The sequence below is a fragment of the Pinus tabuliformis genome, chromosome 1_1 (genome assembly GCF_031772625.1).
Source record: "Pinus tabuliformis cultivar Carrire ecotype Pingquan chromosome 1_1, CPIR1, whole genome shotgun sequence".
Classification (NCBI taxonomy): domain Eukaryota; kingdom Viridiplantae; phylum Streptophyta; class Pinopsida; order Pinales; family Pinaceae; genus Pinus; species Pinus tabuliformis.
In genome coordinates, this window is record NC_142297.1 from 751,600,722 (window position 1) to 751,619,162 (window position 18,441).

Consider the following 18,441-nt stretch of genomic DNA (forward strand, 5'->3'; position numbering starts at 1 on the left):
CAATAATCATGCAACACTGGATATGGTGCTTATGAACACCGGCTGTGGCAGTGAAAAGAGGCAGTTGCATTTTCTTTGCACAGAAAATAGCGTGGAACTTGGAACAATTACTTTCTCCATCCTCTCAGACAGCACATGGAAATATGGCTACTAGAATTTTTTGTGCACGCCGCAACTATTTGCCGTGTCTGGATTTCTCGTTTCAGGGCTCCGATGTATTCAATGGCGACCTCCAAGATTTCTTCACTAAGAATCTTCATAGCCATTACAAAATAAACAAAGAAATTCATAAGTACTATGAAGCATGAATTGGGCACTTAGATCTGAACATTCCTGATAACCTAAAGCATGATACACTTTATTACAACCAAGATGGGAATAATATTGAATTAGGTTACGGAGTTATGCAGGATACCCATACCTTGCCCGCATCAGGTAAAAGCGATCGCAAAGTTTCCAAACGCGCATTTACCTCCTGTTCCTGCCCATACGTATCGATTCTCAGACCCTTGTATTGCATCAGAAAGCCGCTCAATTTTTTTGTTTGCTTAATCATATTAAACACCTTAGGAATGAAATGGGAGAAAAAATAATATACACTGATGACCCTGAAATTTATCAGATCCTAAAATAAAATATTACAGTCTATGCTGGCATTTCCAGTGTTGGTTTCAGTTTAGATCTACCCGCACAGCGGTTTCGCAGTGTTGGAGTAACTCCTAGTGTTGGATTAACTTTATGTGGATACTAGTTGACATTGATTTCTTAATCTTGGAGTAGTTTAGTCAATAGATGTATTTACATTTTTGGTTGTCATCTCGCAAAAAGAATTCTGCCAAACCATGGATTTCTAATTTTAAATGCATACAATGAATTTAGTTTTCTGGAAAACTCCTGAATCACTCTGATTATATAGATTACAGAATTCAAATTTACCATTCCAATAAATTTATATAGATCAGAGAACTCAGTTTTACCATTCCAATAAATCTATTTAAATACCAAAAAAAACCCCAAAATCATCTCACAATGGGAATACTTGCTCTATTTCACTTTTAAATGTCAATTTTTTTTTCTTATGGTCTCCCAGTAACACTTTCTACTGCATTGTGTAAATTGGATCAATGCCTGTAATAGTGATACAAATTCAGTTGGGTAAAACAAAAAAACTAAGTTTAAAATAGCTGTTACGAGTTACACAATTTAATTAACGCCTATCATAGTTATACTAGTTCAGTGTGTAACGCCTATGATAGTTATAATACTAGTTCAGTGTGTAAATGTGTTTGGGTAAAACAGAATAATTAAGTTATAATAGTTATACTAGTTTGGAGATTTCTGTAGCATGAACTATTTTGAAATGCCTTATGATCCATCACATCAATTTTTTTTTATCAACATTTCAAACCATCATATATAAGTAAGCTGTTACCAAACAAATCATATGCTAAACATAGGAATGGTATCATAATAGAATTTTCCCTCGGGGAGATTTACTGCTCCTGTGTTCTTGCTTCATAAGTCTAGCCAACAAGTAGATTGGCTCCCTACGCTATATGGAAAAAAAATATCTTTGAACATTAACAGGTATAGCATCCATTACCTCAATATCGCCGAGGGTTTCGGCTGGTAGCTGCAGGTTCTGGTATATACGACCTTCAGTTTCTACGCCACTCTAGTATTATAAAAATAAAATAGCTCAATACTTCGAACCAGTATAGAAAACGAAAAGAACGCAATTTAACAAATCAAACCACGCTACAAGAAAAGGCCCTACAAATCATAATACATACCTCTGGGCTGTGGCGATGAGAGCTCGCAGTATCTTGAAGCAATATATCAGCATTTTCATACTGATCCTCGTACTTATTCAGTTTTCTCAATTTATTCCTCCGGGGATTCACATCCTCTGATGTACAAGAAGCAATACATTCCAAATGCTCACGTTCATAGACATGATGAACATGTTTTCTTTTAGAAACTGAGCAATAGAATGGAGGTGTCTGCAAATCCTGCTCAGGCTCAATGTCCTGTGCAGACAGAGGGATTTTCTGGGGACGAGAAGAAGCGACCGAAGCCATGGAAGAATCCTCCACTTTGTCTGGGATGCTCGATGCCCGATTTTGGGAACTTGGGTTTTCTTCGGCAGGTCCTGTGTACCGTTGATGAATGTCAAACTCGCTGGAAATTTTGTTACTCCACCTATCCATTAACTGATCCAAATACAATGCCCACCCAGACTCGGTGATCTCATTTCCCATGCTCTCGGCAGATTTACTTGGCAAATAGTAGCAGGCAGCAGAAACAGGCTTGGCTTTGTAATGTGAGATAAAATATCGGTCTCTGCAAAATACTTGGAATTCATAACATTCTGCAACTCAAGATATAGACACTGATCCACTTCACACATTTAACAACGCGAAAAGTAACAGTACGGATCTCTGCCCCAACATTGAGTGCGAGTGAAACCATAAATTTATCGACATCTTGCACTGCATCCGCATTGGGCACTGTATAAATTTTTTTATTTTTTTTATTATATGGTGAATCGGTAATTGCCAGTCTTAATTTATGGGAGACCAAAGATGAATCCTCGTAGGTGTCACTATAACACCAAAACTACATCTAATTACTTGCAAGTCAATATACTAATATCTTATTGTTTTAGGAAAGCTAGACTCTCTTGCCACCAAGGCTGAGGTGGGGAATCTGCTTCTGGAGCATCCACCGCAACAAAATAGTGTACTGAATAAAATTTGAACTACAGTTTCCCAGGCTTCCCCATATAATCTTTTACATACTTTGTATAACTTAGAGTAAAGACGAATACATAGACAATGTGAGGTTTCCTTTAATGATGGCTTTATTACAATCTAAGGTATAGTTGCTAAATCTTTCCATTCATACACGGTTTCATTACAAGGGAATTGATAGACCATTAATAATATGAGGGAAAGATAGACCACAATTTAAATCGAAACAAAAGAATTATGGTAAGTGTATGGGATTCTCAAAAGGAAATCTAAATTTTTTAACTAACGATGCAAAAGCCATGGGAAGGGAAACAACATTTCTGCACTTTAGTACATCTATCCCTAGCTTTTAGGTGTACGGCTCTAGTATATGTAGTTTTCTTGAAATAAAAAATGACAGTATTTTAAACTGGGTATCATATTTGCAGGTAACCTTCCGTGTGGACTAATTCTCTACGTAATTTTTTTTAAATAAAAATGATATAGCTAATCTTTTTTGGGCTAATCTTACACAATTTTTGAAATTTTATTCTAATATTAGCTAGTTAAAAAAATAAAAAAAAATCATGTATGATATATATCTAGATAACTGTATTTTTAGTTAGGGGAAAAGATGAAACCTGAATGCTTTTATAAGGATCTCTAATTAATATATAATACTTTCTTTCTTAAGCATCAATTGTAATAGAGCAATACTCTTTGAACATGATTAAGCACAAAAGAATTTATGAATGAAAAGACAATCTTTTACCTCATGTACAATACTTTAGGAGCATGATACTTTACTAAAAAATTATTGTTTCTTTAATTATATTTGTCAAACTTAATGTGTAATTATTACTTCATGTACTAATAATACAATACATCACATCCAAGTAGATTTTTTTTAGATTTCATCACATCCAAGTATATTTTTTTTTGTTAGATTTTCGTCAAACTTAATGTGTAATTGTGTAATTATTACCTCATGTACTAATAATACAATACATCACATCCAAGTAGATTTCTTGTTAGATTCTTGTCCAACTTTATGTGTAATTGTTTCTTTAGATACTAATAATACAATACATCACATCCAAGTAGATTTCTTGTTAGATTCCCAAAGAAAATGAGATTACTTCACAGCCAAGTAGATTTCTTGTTAGATTCCCAAAGAAAATAAGATTACTTCATTTCAAAATAGAAGAATTTTTTTTAGACTATTCAAATTTTATTTTATTTTTAATTAAATTAAATTATTATATTTATGAAGCACAGAGGATTAGTTTATTGTTTCACTTTGCAATCATTTAATTTTCATCTTAAAAATACAAAATGTTATTTTTTTTGGAAATCTATTAAAAAAAATGATATTATAGGAATTATTTCAAAATGATAATTATCGATCATAAATAAATCATTATTCTCATAATCACAAAAATATTCCTAAAATATTTGCCTTCCCTATCTTCACCAATTTAAAATTAAACAACTAAATTGTACAAAGACATATGACACTTTCAACTAGAGAGAAGCAATGAACCTTGTTTTTAATATTTTTTAACTTTTCGTTGAACATTCATCCTTTGTTTTTATCGTATATAGGTTTTATGATATTTTCATACCCAAACTATGGAATCAAGGACGGATGTAGTAGCGGTTATAAATTTCAAAAGAATTTTCTTTTACTGTTTATTAAATTTTAAATCGAAGATACTTTGCTTTGTATTTATTTGTTTTATAATAAATAAAGTTCTCTATCGATAATTAGAATTGAACACACTCCAAGACCATTGTTCTGAAACACAACTCAAGTCTTTACTTTAATCATTACATGTATTTGCTATGGGACACCATTTTAAACTTATTAATGTGGATTTGTATACTATGCATTATAGATTGTTTTTATATAATACTCTTTATTTAATATAAAGAAGGCAAATTATAAAATAGATATTCTACATATAATATATTATAATTAACTATCAATATATTTACTTAAAAGACATGAATAATCAAACCTTACATACATTTATACATGCCCACTATAACTAAAGATTACATACATTTATAAATGCTAATTATAACTAAAAATATTTCATATTAATAATTATTTATATCTTTAAACCTAAATGGATGTGTTTTTTTAAAAGAGATTTTTGGTGAAGTGACCAAGAAGATCACTTTGATTGGTATTAGAATAATTTGGTTATTGGCTTTTGGTCAAGTATTTTATTGTATTTTGGGTTGTTTTATTGTTTTGTGATGAAAATATTTTTTCAGTACTATTAAAAAAATAAAATTTAAAATACAAAAAAATTTAAAATAATAAAATTTATGAAAATGATTTCAAAGTTTGTGATTCAAAATTTCTTTTTAATAAATGCAAAATAAAATGAAATTTGTTTCCAAATATATTTAAAAATGTATACAAAAAACTATTATGTAAAACAAAGATCCCATAATTACTATAAATAATGTTGATTTCCAAGTAAACAGTAATAAAACATATTAGAAAGAAAGTTTTCCAGGTGCTTTATATTCTATTTGAAATATCAATTTCATCAAAAAGCTTCATGGTAAATGGATTTGGTGTGGAGGAATAAAAAATTTGGAGATAAATTTCTCTTTATATAGATAATCTTTTCCACGGAGGAAAAAAATATATATATATATCTTTTTATGCAAATCAATGTTGAAAATATTTACATTATTAAATCATAATTTTAAAAGGAAATATAAACATTTTTTATATAAATAAATGTCGAAAACACTTCTAATATTAAGTTATATTTTTAAAAAATCAAATATTATTATAAAAACATATTTCAATATTATTAAAAAGTTATTAAATTAATCCCTTAATTTCATTTTATATAAAAGTAAAAAGTATATTCGAAGAAAGAAATGTAATGAAAATACTAAAACTTAATTTGAATCATTTTATTAAATCTAAGTATACATTTCATTAAAACCAATATATAAAGAATAAAAAAATATTAAAGTTAAATTTTAATTAAGTATACACTAGATTAAAAACAATATATAAAGAATAAAATAAAGTAAAGCTAAATTTCAAAATCAAAATTAAAAGTATTATTTAGTTAAAAATAATATATAAAGAATTAGGAAGTATTCAAGTTAAATTTAAATTTCAAAAATAAGAGTATTATTCCAGTGAGAACATATCCAATTTGAAGTTTTACAAAATTTAAAAAAGAGAAAATAATGATTTAAGTAAAGAGAAGCAAAAAGGTTTAATAATATATGAATTTCATCTTTTTAATATATATTATTAAAATTTAAAGGGACAAGGGGATATTAAGATTGTTGTTTATTTCAATAATTGGAAACTTATATTTATATCGATATTGATATAGAAAATAATTGTTAATTCTAGAGCCAATTATATTAATAAAAAGATACAATAATATTAATAAAAGAATACAATAATAGCTAAGAAAGTTTTGAAATTAAAGACTTGAAATTATCAACTAGTAGTTATAAATTTGTATCCTAGTTCGATATTGTAAATTTTATCACTTATAATATTGTGAACATAATTTTACCTTTTAATTGGATGGAAACAATGAATACATTCATTCCAAATGCTACAAATAAGATAATATTAAATTTCATATTTTTATCAAGCATAAGAATTCTTACTTTAGATGATATAGAACACATACAAAATGCTACAATCCAAGGATTAATACAATGAAGTTATGAGGAATTAGAAGAAATTCAAAAGGAATGAGATTCTCTAATCAGTAATAAATGTGAAAAAAAACATAAATGAAGTGTATATCCTAGAATATAAATTCAAAAAAAAGCAACAACAAAATAACAATATAGAAATGGCTAACAAAAATGATACTAGAAATATCGATATAAAACTATCATCCAAAAATGATAAAATTCCGCATTTAAGGAATCATAATTAATCATTACTATCATAAATGAAGTTGAAAATTTTTTTTATCAACTAATTTGTATTAGTAAAAGGGATTCCAACTGTTGAAACTATACATCAAGGAAGCTCAATAGAATACAAAGGTGAGCGACTTAAATATGGAATTGATGCATAAGATTAAAGATAAATTATAACTTTCAAAGTTAGAGAAACATAATAATGAATTGAAAGAAGTGTTTATTAAAAGCGGTCTCTAATTGCCTAGAAAATAGGGATTTGATGCATAAAATTAAAATATAAATTAAATAAAGATAAAATATAAATTTCCAAGTTAGAGAAAGATAATGATGAACGGAAAGAAGAGTGTATTAATAAGGGTTTCTAATTGTGTAAAATGTGATCCCACAATGAATAGATTATTGAGGTTAAGAACTTAAAGCAAGAAAATAATATGAAAGGAGAGTTGGAAAATTATGATTGAAAGAAATAATTGAGAAAGAATGATTGAAGAAATCTTGAATAAATGTAATAAAAAAAAATATTTAATGATGTTAAAATGGTCAAGGAGTTTGAATAAAAATATGGTTGAAGATATTCTCAAAAAAATTGAAAAAAAAAATTATCAAAAAGTTTGAAGATGAAACTTGTAAGAATTTTTAAGAAATAAAATTACATTATAATTTAACAAAAAACCAAAAGTAAAATTCAGAAAAGTTACTGGAAATCGTCTGAAAAAATTAAATTTTATTAAAAAATACACATACCATATAATATGATATTTTCTCCAAAAGAAAATAATGAAAAAGCAAGTGAAGATGATAGAAGGTTCCCCTTTGGTAAAAATTGAAGCAGGAATGAAAACTTATTATGCCAAGACACAATCCATACATGGATAAAGTTCTAGTATACATTTGGAGAATATAAATAATGTTCTCTATTTATTGTAGAATTGAAGTTGAACTTAAGTAATATAATAAGGTTGTTATATGTTAGAGACAATGGAGAATATCCTAGAATAGTGAATTGGTTCATAGTACCTCAAGATAGGAATTAGTTCCTATTCCTTAGGGTATGGTTCTAACTTCCCTAAAACTGTCTGTGCTATTTAATGTGTGATGCACATGGACAATGTAGAGAATTCTGCAGTGCGAAACTCTCCTAGTTCACACTCTCTATCGTAAAGCTAACCAGTGGATGTTTTTTATTAATTCAAACATCACTTTTTAACATGGTATTAGAGCTACAGGTTGGAGGAACCTGTACGCTGAATGAAGGATTTGAAAGGCGCGCCTGAGTCGAAATCGTCGCATGGTTTTGAGGGCTAATCGTGCCAATCCCATTGTGAGACTTTCGTTCATTTCATTTTGGACGACCATCACTGGATAGTCGTGACAACCTTCGTGAATACGTGGTGCTAAATCGTGGCGACTATGTAAACAACAAAAAAAAAGGTTTGCGTGGAGGCTGAGAGAAGGCTGTGTCTTAGCAGTGGCTACCGAGAGAAGGCTGCGTGGAGGCCGAGGTCTACCGAGATAAGGCTGTGATGACCCTATACATGGAGAGGGCACGTAGACTGTAAGGGATCAGCTAGTGCTAGAGGCGTTGAAAATACCAGAAATCGGACTTGCACAAATCAACGATTTCTATCTTTGACATAGATCTTGGGTAAATCTAACATATTTTTTTTTACCTGTCAATTTTTTTTTTTAAATCGTCATGATGAATAATCAAATGATTGAAGCATACTTGAATGAGCATAACAAGCTCAATGGCTCCAATTATGTGAATTGGAAATTCAAGATGCAGAATCTGCTAGAAGTGTAGAGTGCTTGGATGATTGCAAATGGGGATGAGCCAAAGCCAACAGCTGGATCAACATCGATCCGAGTCTGGGAGAAGCAAGAAGGTAAAGCAAGGACATTGTTCAAGATGTTAGTGAAACATTGCATCATACCACAATCAGAGAATGTAAATCAGCAAGCGAAATTTGGGGAATATTGAAGGATTTGTATGAGATCAGGAATATAAATCGCCTTCTGTTCCTGAAGAGCAAGATCTTATCCCTGGAGATGGAGGAGAATGAAACAATGGCTTCCTTCATAGCGAGGATCAAAGATCTGAAGAGCAAATTAGCAGACATTGGTGATACAATTGCAGATACAAATCTAGTAACCATTACCATGAATGGTGTGACTGATGAATATCAAATGTCTATCACTGGGATAAATGCGAGAGAGAAAATCCCAAAGTTTTAAGAACTGACAAGAATATTAATGCAAGAAGAAGAAAGAAGATTGAATCTAAATCCCCAAAGTGCAGATCTTGCATTGATGGCAAAAAAGAACTTATTCAAAGGAAAAGGAAATTCGCAACAGAAAAATGGAGGAAACTCATAGAAAAGACCAAATAAGACTCAAGGTATGCATCCAAATAGAAACAACTCTAAAATCAAATGTTTTCATTGCAGAAAACTTGGTCATATAACTAAGAAGTGCAGGAAAAATAAATATTATGAACAACAGCAGAAGCAGAAATGACATGCAGGTCATCTCGCAAATGGTAATCATGAGCAGAAATTCAGATTGTTCATGTCAAAATTTGATGATAATGTTGATGGAAACATCTGGTATGTAGATTTGGGAGAATCAACACATATGACTAGGAACAAGCAATGGTTCGAAGATTTTAAAGAAATCAACGACGGAGCACAAATATACCTAGGTGATGATAGAAGTCATCAGATCAAAGGGTGTGGAAAAATTTCTATTATTTTACCTAATGGTACTGTAAGACAAATTCATAATGTGATGTATGTGCATGGTGTAACAAAGAACTTGATTTATGTATCCATGATTACAGATCAAGATCTTAAAGTTGAATTTTTTAAATCTAACTATTATATTAAAGATTTGTTAGATGGCATGAAGACTATTGCTACATGAATTTGAACAGGAGGTTTGTACAAATTGGATGTAAGACTAGCACCAGTTCAAGCTTTGACGGCAACGAGTTTGACTACAGAAGATTTATGGCATCAAAGATTTGGTCATATCAACTACAATGATTTGTTGTTACTTTAGAAAAAGGAAATGGTAAGAGATCTTCCTATGTTAAAACAAGTGCATAATGATTGTGATGCTTGTACATTAGGAAAGATGCATAGAGAGGAATTCCCTGTTTGAGTAGAGAAGAAACAGAGAGACATACTTGAATTAGTGCACACAGATCTTTATGGACCCATGCAAACAAATTCATTAGGAGTTGCATTATATTTTTTACTGTTTATTGATGACTGCACAAAGTTTTCTTCGATATATTTTTTGAGTAAGAAAAGTCACACATTTGAATACTTTATGCAGTTTAGAAACATGATTGAAAAGCAAATAGGGAAGCATATAAAAATTCTACGCTCCGATAAAGGGGGAGAATACAGGAAGGATGAGCTTATCAAGTATTGTAGAGACCATGGGATATTATAGCAATTCATAGTACCCCATACTCCTCATCAGAATAGAGTAATGGAAAGAAAGAACAAAACATTGGTGGAATCTGCTAGGAGCATGTTGAAAGGTAAGGATCTTTCGAATGGTTTTTGGGCTGAAGCATTGAATACTGCAGTTTATTTGAAAAATAGGATTCCTACAAAGAGTCTTGAGTTTAAAACTCCTTATGAAGCATTATATGGATTTAAGCCCGCAGTAAAACATTTAAGAGTTTTTGGGTATAAAGAATTTGCCCACATTCCAAAGGAAGACAAAAGAAAACTAGATTCAAGAGCCTTTAGATGTACCTTTATGGGTATTACTCACAATATAAAGCTTATATATTATTTAATCTCGCTACTCACAAGATTTTCGTTAGTAGAGATGTCATATTCCTTGAGTAGGATCATGAAGAAGTTGATAAGCGCAATGAGGAATGGGATATTCCGTTCTTGGTGGAAGAAAGCGAAGAAATAGGAAACAATCAGGATCAACAGATACAACAGCAACAATAGCAGGAAGGAAAAGAAAATGATGATGAAACGAGGTTTGAAGCTACACCAACACTAAGAAGATCAGGTAGGAAGACTCAATTTCCTGCTAGATACAGGGAAAATGCTTTAATAACTAGTCTGATGAATGTTGTTGAACCTTCTAGTTTTAAGGAAGCAAATGAATGTAGTGAATGGACAACAACTATGGAACAAGAATATGAATCTATAATCAGGAACAACACTTGGGAGCTGGTTGAACTTCCTAAAGGGAAACAAACCATAGATTGTAAATGGTTGTATAAACCAAAGATTAATGTAGATGGAACCATAGATAAACTAAAAGCTAGATTGGTAGCAAAGGGGTATTCACAAAAAGAAGGCATTGACTATGAAGAAACCTTTTCCCCTATAGCTAAACTAAATACCATCAGAATGTTGATTACTTTAGCTACTAAAAAACATTGGATGATTCACCAAATAGATGTAAAGTCTGCATTTTTAAATGGAGAATTGAAAGAGGAGGTTTATTTAGAGAAACCTAAGGGGTTTGTCCAAAAAGGGAAAGAAAATTTAGTTTGTAGATTAAAGAAATCTCTTTATGCACTAAAGCAAGCACCCAGGTCCTGGTATGAAAATATTGATTCATTTTTTCTGCAACTTGGCTACAACAGAAGTAAAAACGACCCTAATTTGTATACCATGAAAGATGAATATGTGTGCATAATGTTTATTTCTTTGTATGTAGATGATTTAATTATTACAGTTCATGTTCTTGCTCTAATAAAAGAAATCAAGCAACAAATATCATAGGTGTTCGAAATGAAAGACCTTGGTGAGTTAAGATATTGTTTGGGTCTTGAGATCTGGAGAGATTCAGGACAAACTTTTCTGTCCCAGGGTAAGTATGTCAAAGGTCTACTGGAAAGATTAAGGATGGATTAGTGTAAGGCCGCTACAGTACCACTACAGCAAAACATCAAACTTCAGAGTGAGGATGGCTCTAAAGAGACAGATGTGACATTCTATAGACAATTGGTTGGGAGCTTAATCTACCTAACCACTACTAGACCAAATTTGGCTTATGCAGTCAATGTGCTAAGTCAATACATGTCCAAGCCACTTGAGAGTCATTGGAATGCAGCAAAAACGTTTTGAAGTATCTACAAGGTATTGTAGACTATGGTATTATTTATATTGATTCCTCTAATGTTAGATTAACAAGATTTACAGATTTCAAATGGGTTGGAAATGTAGACAACCGCAGATCCATAATAGGCTATGCATTCATCATTGGATCCGGGGTGATTACATGGAGTAGTAAGAAGCAGAATACAATTTCCTTATCTTTAGTGGAAGGGGAGTATCAAGCCATGTGCACAACAACATGTGAGGCAGTTTGGTTACGGAGACTTCTCCAGGATGTTGGGGAAGAACAGAAAGATGCAACAACAATCAGATGTGCCGATTAGAGTTCAATCAAACTTGCTAATAATTCGATGTTTCACAAGAACACTAAACAGAGTGATACACAATTCCACTTTGTCAGGGAGAAAGTGCAATCAAAAGAAATCCATCTTGTATATTGTAATACATGTGATAATGTTGCAGACATTTTCACTAAGCCTCTTGGAAAAATTAAGTTTGAAATATTTAGGGAGATGTTAAGCATATTTGTGAACCCCTTCTCCATTAAGGGGGAGTGTTAGAGATAATGGAGAATATCCTAGAATGGTGAATTGGTTCATGGTACCTCAGGATAGGAATTAGTTTCTATTCCTTAGAGTATGGTTCTAACTTCCCTAAAACCATGTGTGCTATTTAATGTGTGATGTACATGGACAATGTAGAACATTTTGCAGAGCTATACTCTCCTAATTCAAACTATCCGTTGTAGCGCTAACCAGTGGATGTTTTTTATTAATTCATACATCACTTTTTAACATTATAAAGTTTTAGATATATGGTCACAAACTTATTGTATGTTCAAAGCCAAGTTAGAGATATTCAAAAGAGTTCTTTGGTTTTTTAATCAATGCAATAAAGAAATTACCATCACAGTCTAATAACATTTTAATTTAGAGTTCTTTGGTTTTTTAATCAATGCAATAAAGAAATTACCATCACAGTCTAATAACATTTTAATTTACATTGTTATGTACTGATTAAGTAATTGAACATAATGTTATCTCTTATTTATTACATTATTTTGATTTATAAGATAAGAGAAGTAAGTTGATTATGTTTATTTGCATTTATAAATTAACATAATTTTCTAAATTAAATAAATACTAAAGGTATGAATTCGTAATAAGTAATAAAACACTTACTTATAATAAATTTAAAATATCATAATTTAATTTAAGTTATAACTTTATTGTTATTATTATTTACAAAAAAACATATGGAACAAGATTTTTAACCATAGAGATTTATTCCTACTTTATTATTAAGATTTTAATTTGTAAATAGGCTTTATTGTAATACTATGGAGGCGATACCACAACATATAAATACCACATTTACAAAAAGCTATAATTCACTTTATCACTTTATATAGCATGCATTCATATGACATTTTTTTTTAATTAATCAATTTAAATAAAAAAACAAAAAATACATAACTAAATTTGAATCTTTGATTTATATATACAGCAAAGATAATCCGAAATATTTCTGAAAATTAAATCTCATCATCTACCAAATAATTTTAAATTAAAATTTTGAAAAACTACCCACTAAAACAACATGATGATCAACATGATTGTTTGTATAAACTTACCTAAATGTTGAAATTATTAACTTCTCACAAGCTCTGAATTAAAGCAGTTGTCTATAACGCGACTTTTTGAAAGCTTTTTTGGCGGATTTTACTGGTCGAAATCCAGCAGGAATTTATTGGAATCGCAAGTTTGATAGCTAGTTTCTGCACAATGAAAGCGTCCCAGGGGGTTTTTCAGGGTGCTGAATCCAAATATGCAGTTAAAAAACCATTTTAACTGCAAGAAATCAAGATTTGACCTCAATTTCTTCCACCGGATTTCGTCACCGGAATCTTCAAAAAGTCGCATTATAGACAACTCCCTGAATTAAATGTTTGAAGTCGGTTCGTTTGAGTTCAAAGTTGAAAGGGCTTCAACGCTCAGACGGTTCCTCTCAATGTAGCTCAACCTTGCTGAAAATTGAAAATATAGGTTGTAACATTAGGAGATTGCAAATTCTCTTGTTCTTCGAAAAAAAAGTCCGCATCGTTGTCCATTACCCAATGTCCGGATTTATTTTTTAAGTCTTTAGGGATACCGTACGACAATCGGATTATTAACTTCTCATAAGCTCTGAATCAAATGTTTGAAGTTTGTTCGTTTAAATTCAAAGTTGGAAGGGCTTCAACACTCGGACTGAAAAATTGAAAATATAACTTGAAACATTAGGAGATTGCAAATTCTCTTGGTCTTCAAACAAAAAGTCCTCAACGTTGTCCATTACCCAATGTCGGGATTTATTTTTTAAGCGTTTAGGGATACCGTACGACAAGAGAACAACCAGCATTCATGTGACATAATTCAGAGAATAGTATCAGCTCTTAATGGGACATGTAAGTGTCAAGGGGACGGTAACAATAACTTGGTTTTTGTGCAAAACAATGGGTCATATGAGTCGCAACTGGGGTTAAAATAAAAATAATTAGAAATACTTTTTATTAGAAGGGATGAAGTGCTCAGAAAGGGCTGGATCAAAACTAGACATCTTACCATAAATGAGATTCTCACTCATTTTTGTTTAAGTAAAATGAAGAGGAGAAAAAACCAGATTCATCTTGAGTTATTGATCATCTGTGACAGAAACCGTGCAGCTCAATTACAAATTCTCACAAAAGTATGCAGAAGGTGTAAAAATAGAAGGATCAAGAATCATGCAACACTGGATATGGTGCTTATGCACACCGCCTGTGGCAGTCACAGAGGCAGTCGCATTTTCTTTGCACGGAAAATAGCATGGGACATGGAACGAGCACTTTCTCCATCCTCTCGGACAGCCAATGGAAATATGGCTACTAGAATATTTTGTGCACGCCCCAATTATTTGCAGTGTCTGGAGTTTTCGTTTCAGAGCTCCGATGTATTCAATGGCGACCTCCAAGATTCCTTCGCTAGGAATCTTCATAGCCATTACAAAATGAAAACAAAAATTCATAAGTACTGAGAAGCATGAACTGGAATCTTCATAGCCATTACAAAATAAAAACAAAAATTCATAAGTACTAAGAAGCATGAACTGGACATTTAGATCTGAAAATTCTTGAGAACCTAAAGCATAATACACTTTAATTACAACCAAGATTAGGTTACGGAGTTTTGCAGGATACCCTTACCTTGGCCGCATCTGGTAAAAGCGATCGCAAAGTTTCCAGACGCGTATTTACATCTTCTTCCTGCCAATACATATCGATTCTCAGGCACTTGTATTGCATCAGAAGGCCGCTAAATTTTGTTATTTGCTTAACCATATTAAATGAAATGGAAAAAAAAACACTGAAGACCCTGAAATTTATCAGATACAAAATGAAAAAATCAGAGTCTATCCTGGCATTTCCGGTGTTGGTTTCAGTTCAGATCTACCCACACAGCGGAAGTAGTGTTGGAGTAACTCCTATATAAGTTAGTTAATGAAAACCTTTATTTGATATTAGCTGACATGACTTCTTAATGCTGGTTTGGAGTACTTTAACAAATGATGATTTTTATTTTTAAAGTATAAATGAATTCAGCTCTTTAGAAAACACCTAAATGCTCAGATTATATAAATTACAAAACTCAGGATTTCCATTTCAATAAATCCATTTAAAACAAAATACTTGCTTATTTCACTTTTAAATGTCAATTTTTTCTTTTCTGTCTCCCATTCACATTTTCCATTTCATCTTGTAAATTTGATTAATGCCTATAACAGTTATACAAATTCGTTTGGGTAAAACAAAATAATTCAGCTACATAGCTGTTAAAAGTTACACAACTTGATTAACACTTATAATAGTTATGGTTAATGCCTATAACAGTTATACAAATTCGTTTGGGCAAAACAAAATAATTCAGCTACATAGCTGCTAAAAGTTATACAACTTGATTAACACTTATAATAGTTATACTAGGTCAGTGTGTAATTATGTTTGATTAAAGCCGAATAACTAAGTTTAACATAGCTTTGAGATTGGAGGCTTCTGCCCTATGAATTACGTTGAAATACTTCCTGATCCATGACATAGTTTTTTTTAAGAACCATCCTATATAACTCATCATCAAGCTGAATGTAAAATAGCAATTATACAAGAGACTAGTTATACACTAAACCTAACATAGGAATGAGAGAAGTTATACACTAAACATAACATACGAATCAGTATCTAATAGAATTTTCCCCTTGGAGATTTACTGCTTTTCATATTCGGATATTTACTGCTCCTGTGTTCTTGCTTATTAAGTCTAGCCAACAAGCAGATATGCTCCTTACGATATGTGAGAAAAATTAAAATCTTTGACCATCAAAAGATATAGCATCCTTTACCTCAATATTGCCGAGGGTGTCGGCTGGTAGCTGCAGGTTCTGGTATGTATGAGCTTCAGTTTCTACGCCACTCTGGTATTGAAAAGGTAAAATAGCTCAATGCTTTAAACCAGTATAGAAAACGAAAAGGTTGCAATTTAACAAATCGAACAACGCTATAAAAAAAGACCCTGCAAATCATAATACATACCTCTGGGGTGTGGGGATGAGAGCTCGCAGTATCTTGAAGCAACAGATCAGCATCTTCATACTGATCCTCATGCTTGTTAAGTTTTCTCAATTTATTCCTCCTGGGATTCACATCCTTTGATGTACAAGAAGCAATACATTCCAAATGCTCACCAGCATTGACATGATGAACACGTTTTCTTTTAGAAACTGAGGAATAGAATCGAGGTCTCTGCAAATCCTGCTCAGGCTCAATGTCCTGTGCAGGCAGAGGGGCTTTATGGGGACGAGAAGAAGCAACTGAAGCAATGGAAGAATCCTCTTCTTTGCCTGCGATGCTCGATGCCCGATATTGGCAACTTGGATTTTTTTCAGCAGGTTCTTTGTAGCGTTTATGAATGTCAAACTCGTTGGAAATTTTGTTACTCCAGCTATCTATGGACTGATCCAAATACATTGTCCACCCAGACTCGGAGATTTCATTTCCCATGCTCTCCGCAGATTTACTTGGCAAATAGTAGCAGGCAGCAGAAACAGGCCTTGGATCTGTAATATGAGATCAAATAACGGTCTCTCCAAAATACTTGGAGTTCATAACATTCTGCAACTCAAGGTGTAGACACTGATCCACTACACATATTTAACATCACGGAAAGTAACTAGTACGGAGCTTTGCCCCAACATTAAGTGGGAGACTGGGGTGAAACCATAAATTTCTCGACATCTTGCATTGGAGTAATGGACCCGCATTGGGCCCTATACAACTCTGTATAACTCGGAGTACCTCGAGAATTTCGGCCTCAATTCCGCTAGCTTCCAAGAGAGAGTACACCACGTTCGCATACGATCACGTTCGTATACCGTCCTAGCCCAGCTGTCAAAGTTTGGCGCCATCAACTTTCATGGATATTTAATGAATATACAGATTTTTGGAACGTATGCATTGCATTGTTATTTTGCGCAAAGCATTAATTGTCTGTCTTTGACAACTATCTAAATCAGAAACAAGGCTGCAAAATAAATACGAAGTAGATTTTCTCACATGATCCATGTGGCAATTTTATGGCCTTGTTTAAGCTGGGTAGGTTAAGATTTCATAAGGGAAATTTCTATATTACATTAATGAAATATGATATTACATAGATATAGGAATATTGTTTTCAGATAGGAAAACTATTTTGGACTCATAATTTGTTGGTTAAGAGAATATCTCAACCACACACCAAATTAAGGAAACCACTCTTATATATTAAGAACATACTCTTTACATAGAATGTCACAACTGAGACAAGTAGGAATTAATATTCCAACACACCCGCTTAATAAGTACTTGTCTCGATATCAATCTGCAAAGTCTAGTTGTGGTCAAACATAAAAGAATATGTTGATGTCCATATAAAGGAGCAAACATCCACCGGAATGCATGGGTGTCAACCGCTGCAACCATCAGTCTTGTAGGATGTCCTTCACATACATGGTTTTGTCAACCATTATAACTACATACATGTACTTGTACCTGTAAATCCCCCTTCATCATCATCATGGGTTTTATCAGATTACCCGTAACCATGCTCTTCATCATCATCATGGGTTTTATCAGATTACCCGTAACCATGCTCTGGGTTTTATCGGATTACCCTCAACCATGCCACTAAGGGTTCTCAGCCACCACAGCTCAACTCAGCCACCAAGGCTCAACACAAGCACAAAGGCTCAACTCAGCCACCACGGCTCAACTCAGCCACCAAGGCTCAACCCAGGCACAAAGGCTCAACTCAGCGATGAAGGCACTCGAGCCACTCTGGGCCATAACCTTACCACTAGGGCACTCGAGCCACTCTGAGCTAAAAACCTGCCACTCTGGGCCACAAACATGCCACTAGGGAACTCCAGCCACTCTGCGCTACAAACCTGCCACTAGGGCTCACCAAAGACCCAATTCAACCAGGCCGAGATGCCACTAGGGAACTCCAGCCACTCTAGGCTACAAACCTGCCACTAGGGCTCACCAAAGACCTAATTCAACCAGGCCGAGGGTTTTCTCGGCTAACCCTAAACCATGCCAATAGGAATCTTTGTCCCACTTCACTCTT

The 18,441-nt window shown here is 32.7% G+C and overlaps 1 protein-coding gene across 1 annotated transcript; it reads right to left on the reverse strand.

The window, feature by feature from the left end:
- Positions 1-14,358: 14,358 nt before the first annotated feature.
- Positions 14,359-16,945, reverse strand: LOC149216182 (uncharacterized). The gene is made up of 4 exons (XM_089391157.1): positions 16,371-16,945; positions 16,181-16,252; positions 14,991-15,050; positions 14,359-14,776 (listed from the first exon to the last, which is right to left on the reverse strand). The coding sequence occupies exons 1-4, from the start codon at positions 16,836-16,838 to the stop codon at positions 14,477-14,479; spliced, it is 900 nt and encodes a 299-aa protein (XP_089247283.1). The 5' UTR covers positions 16,839-16,945; the 3' UTR covers positions 14,359-14,476.
- Between the last annotated feature and the right edge of the window lie 1,496 nt (positions 16,946-18,441).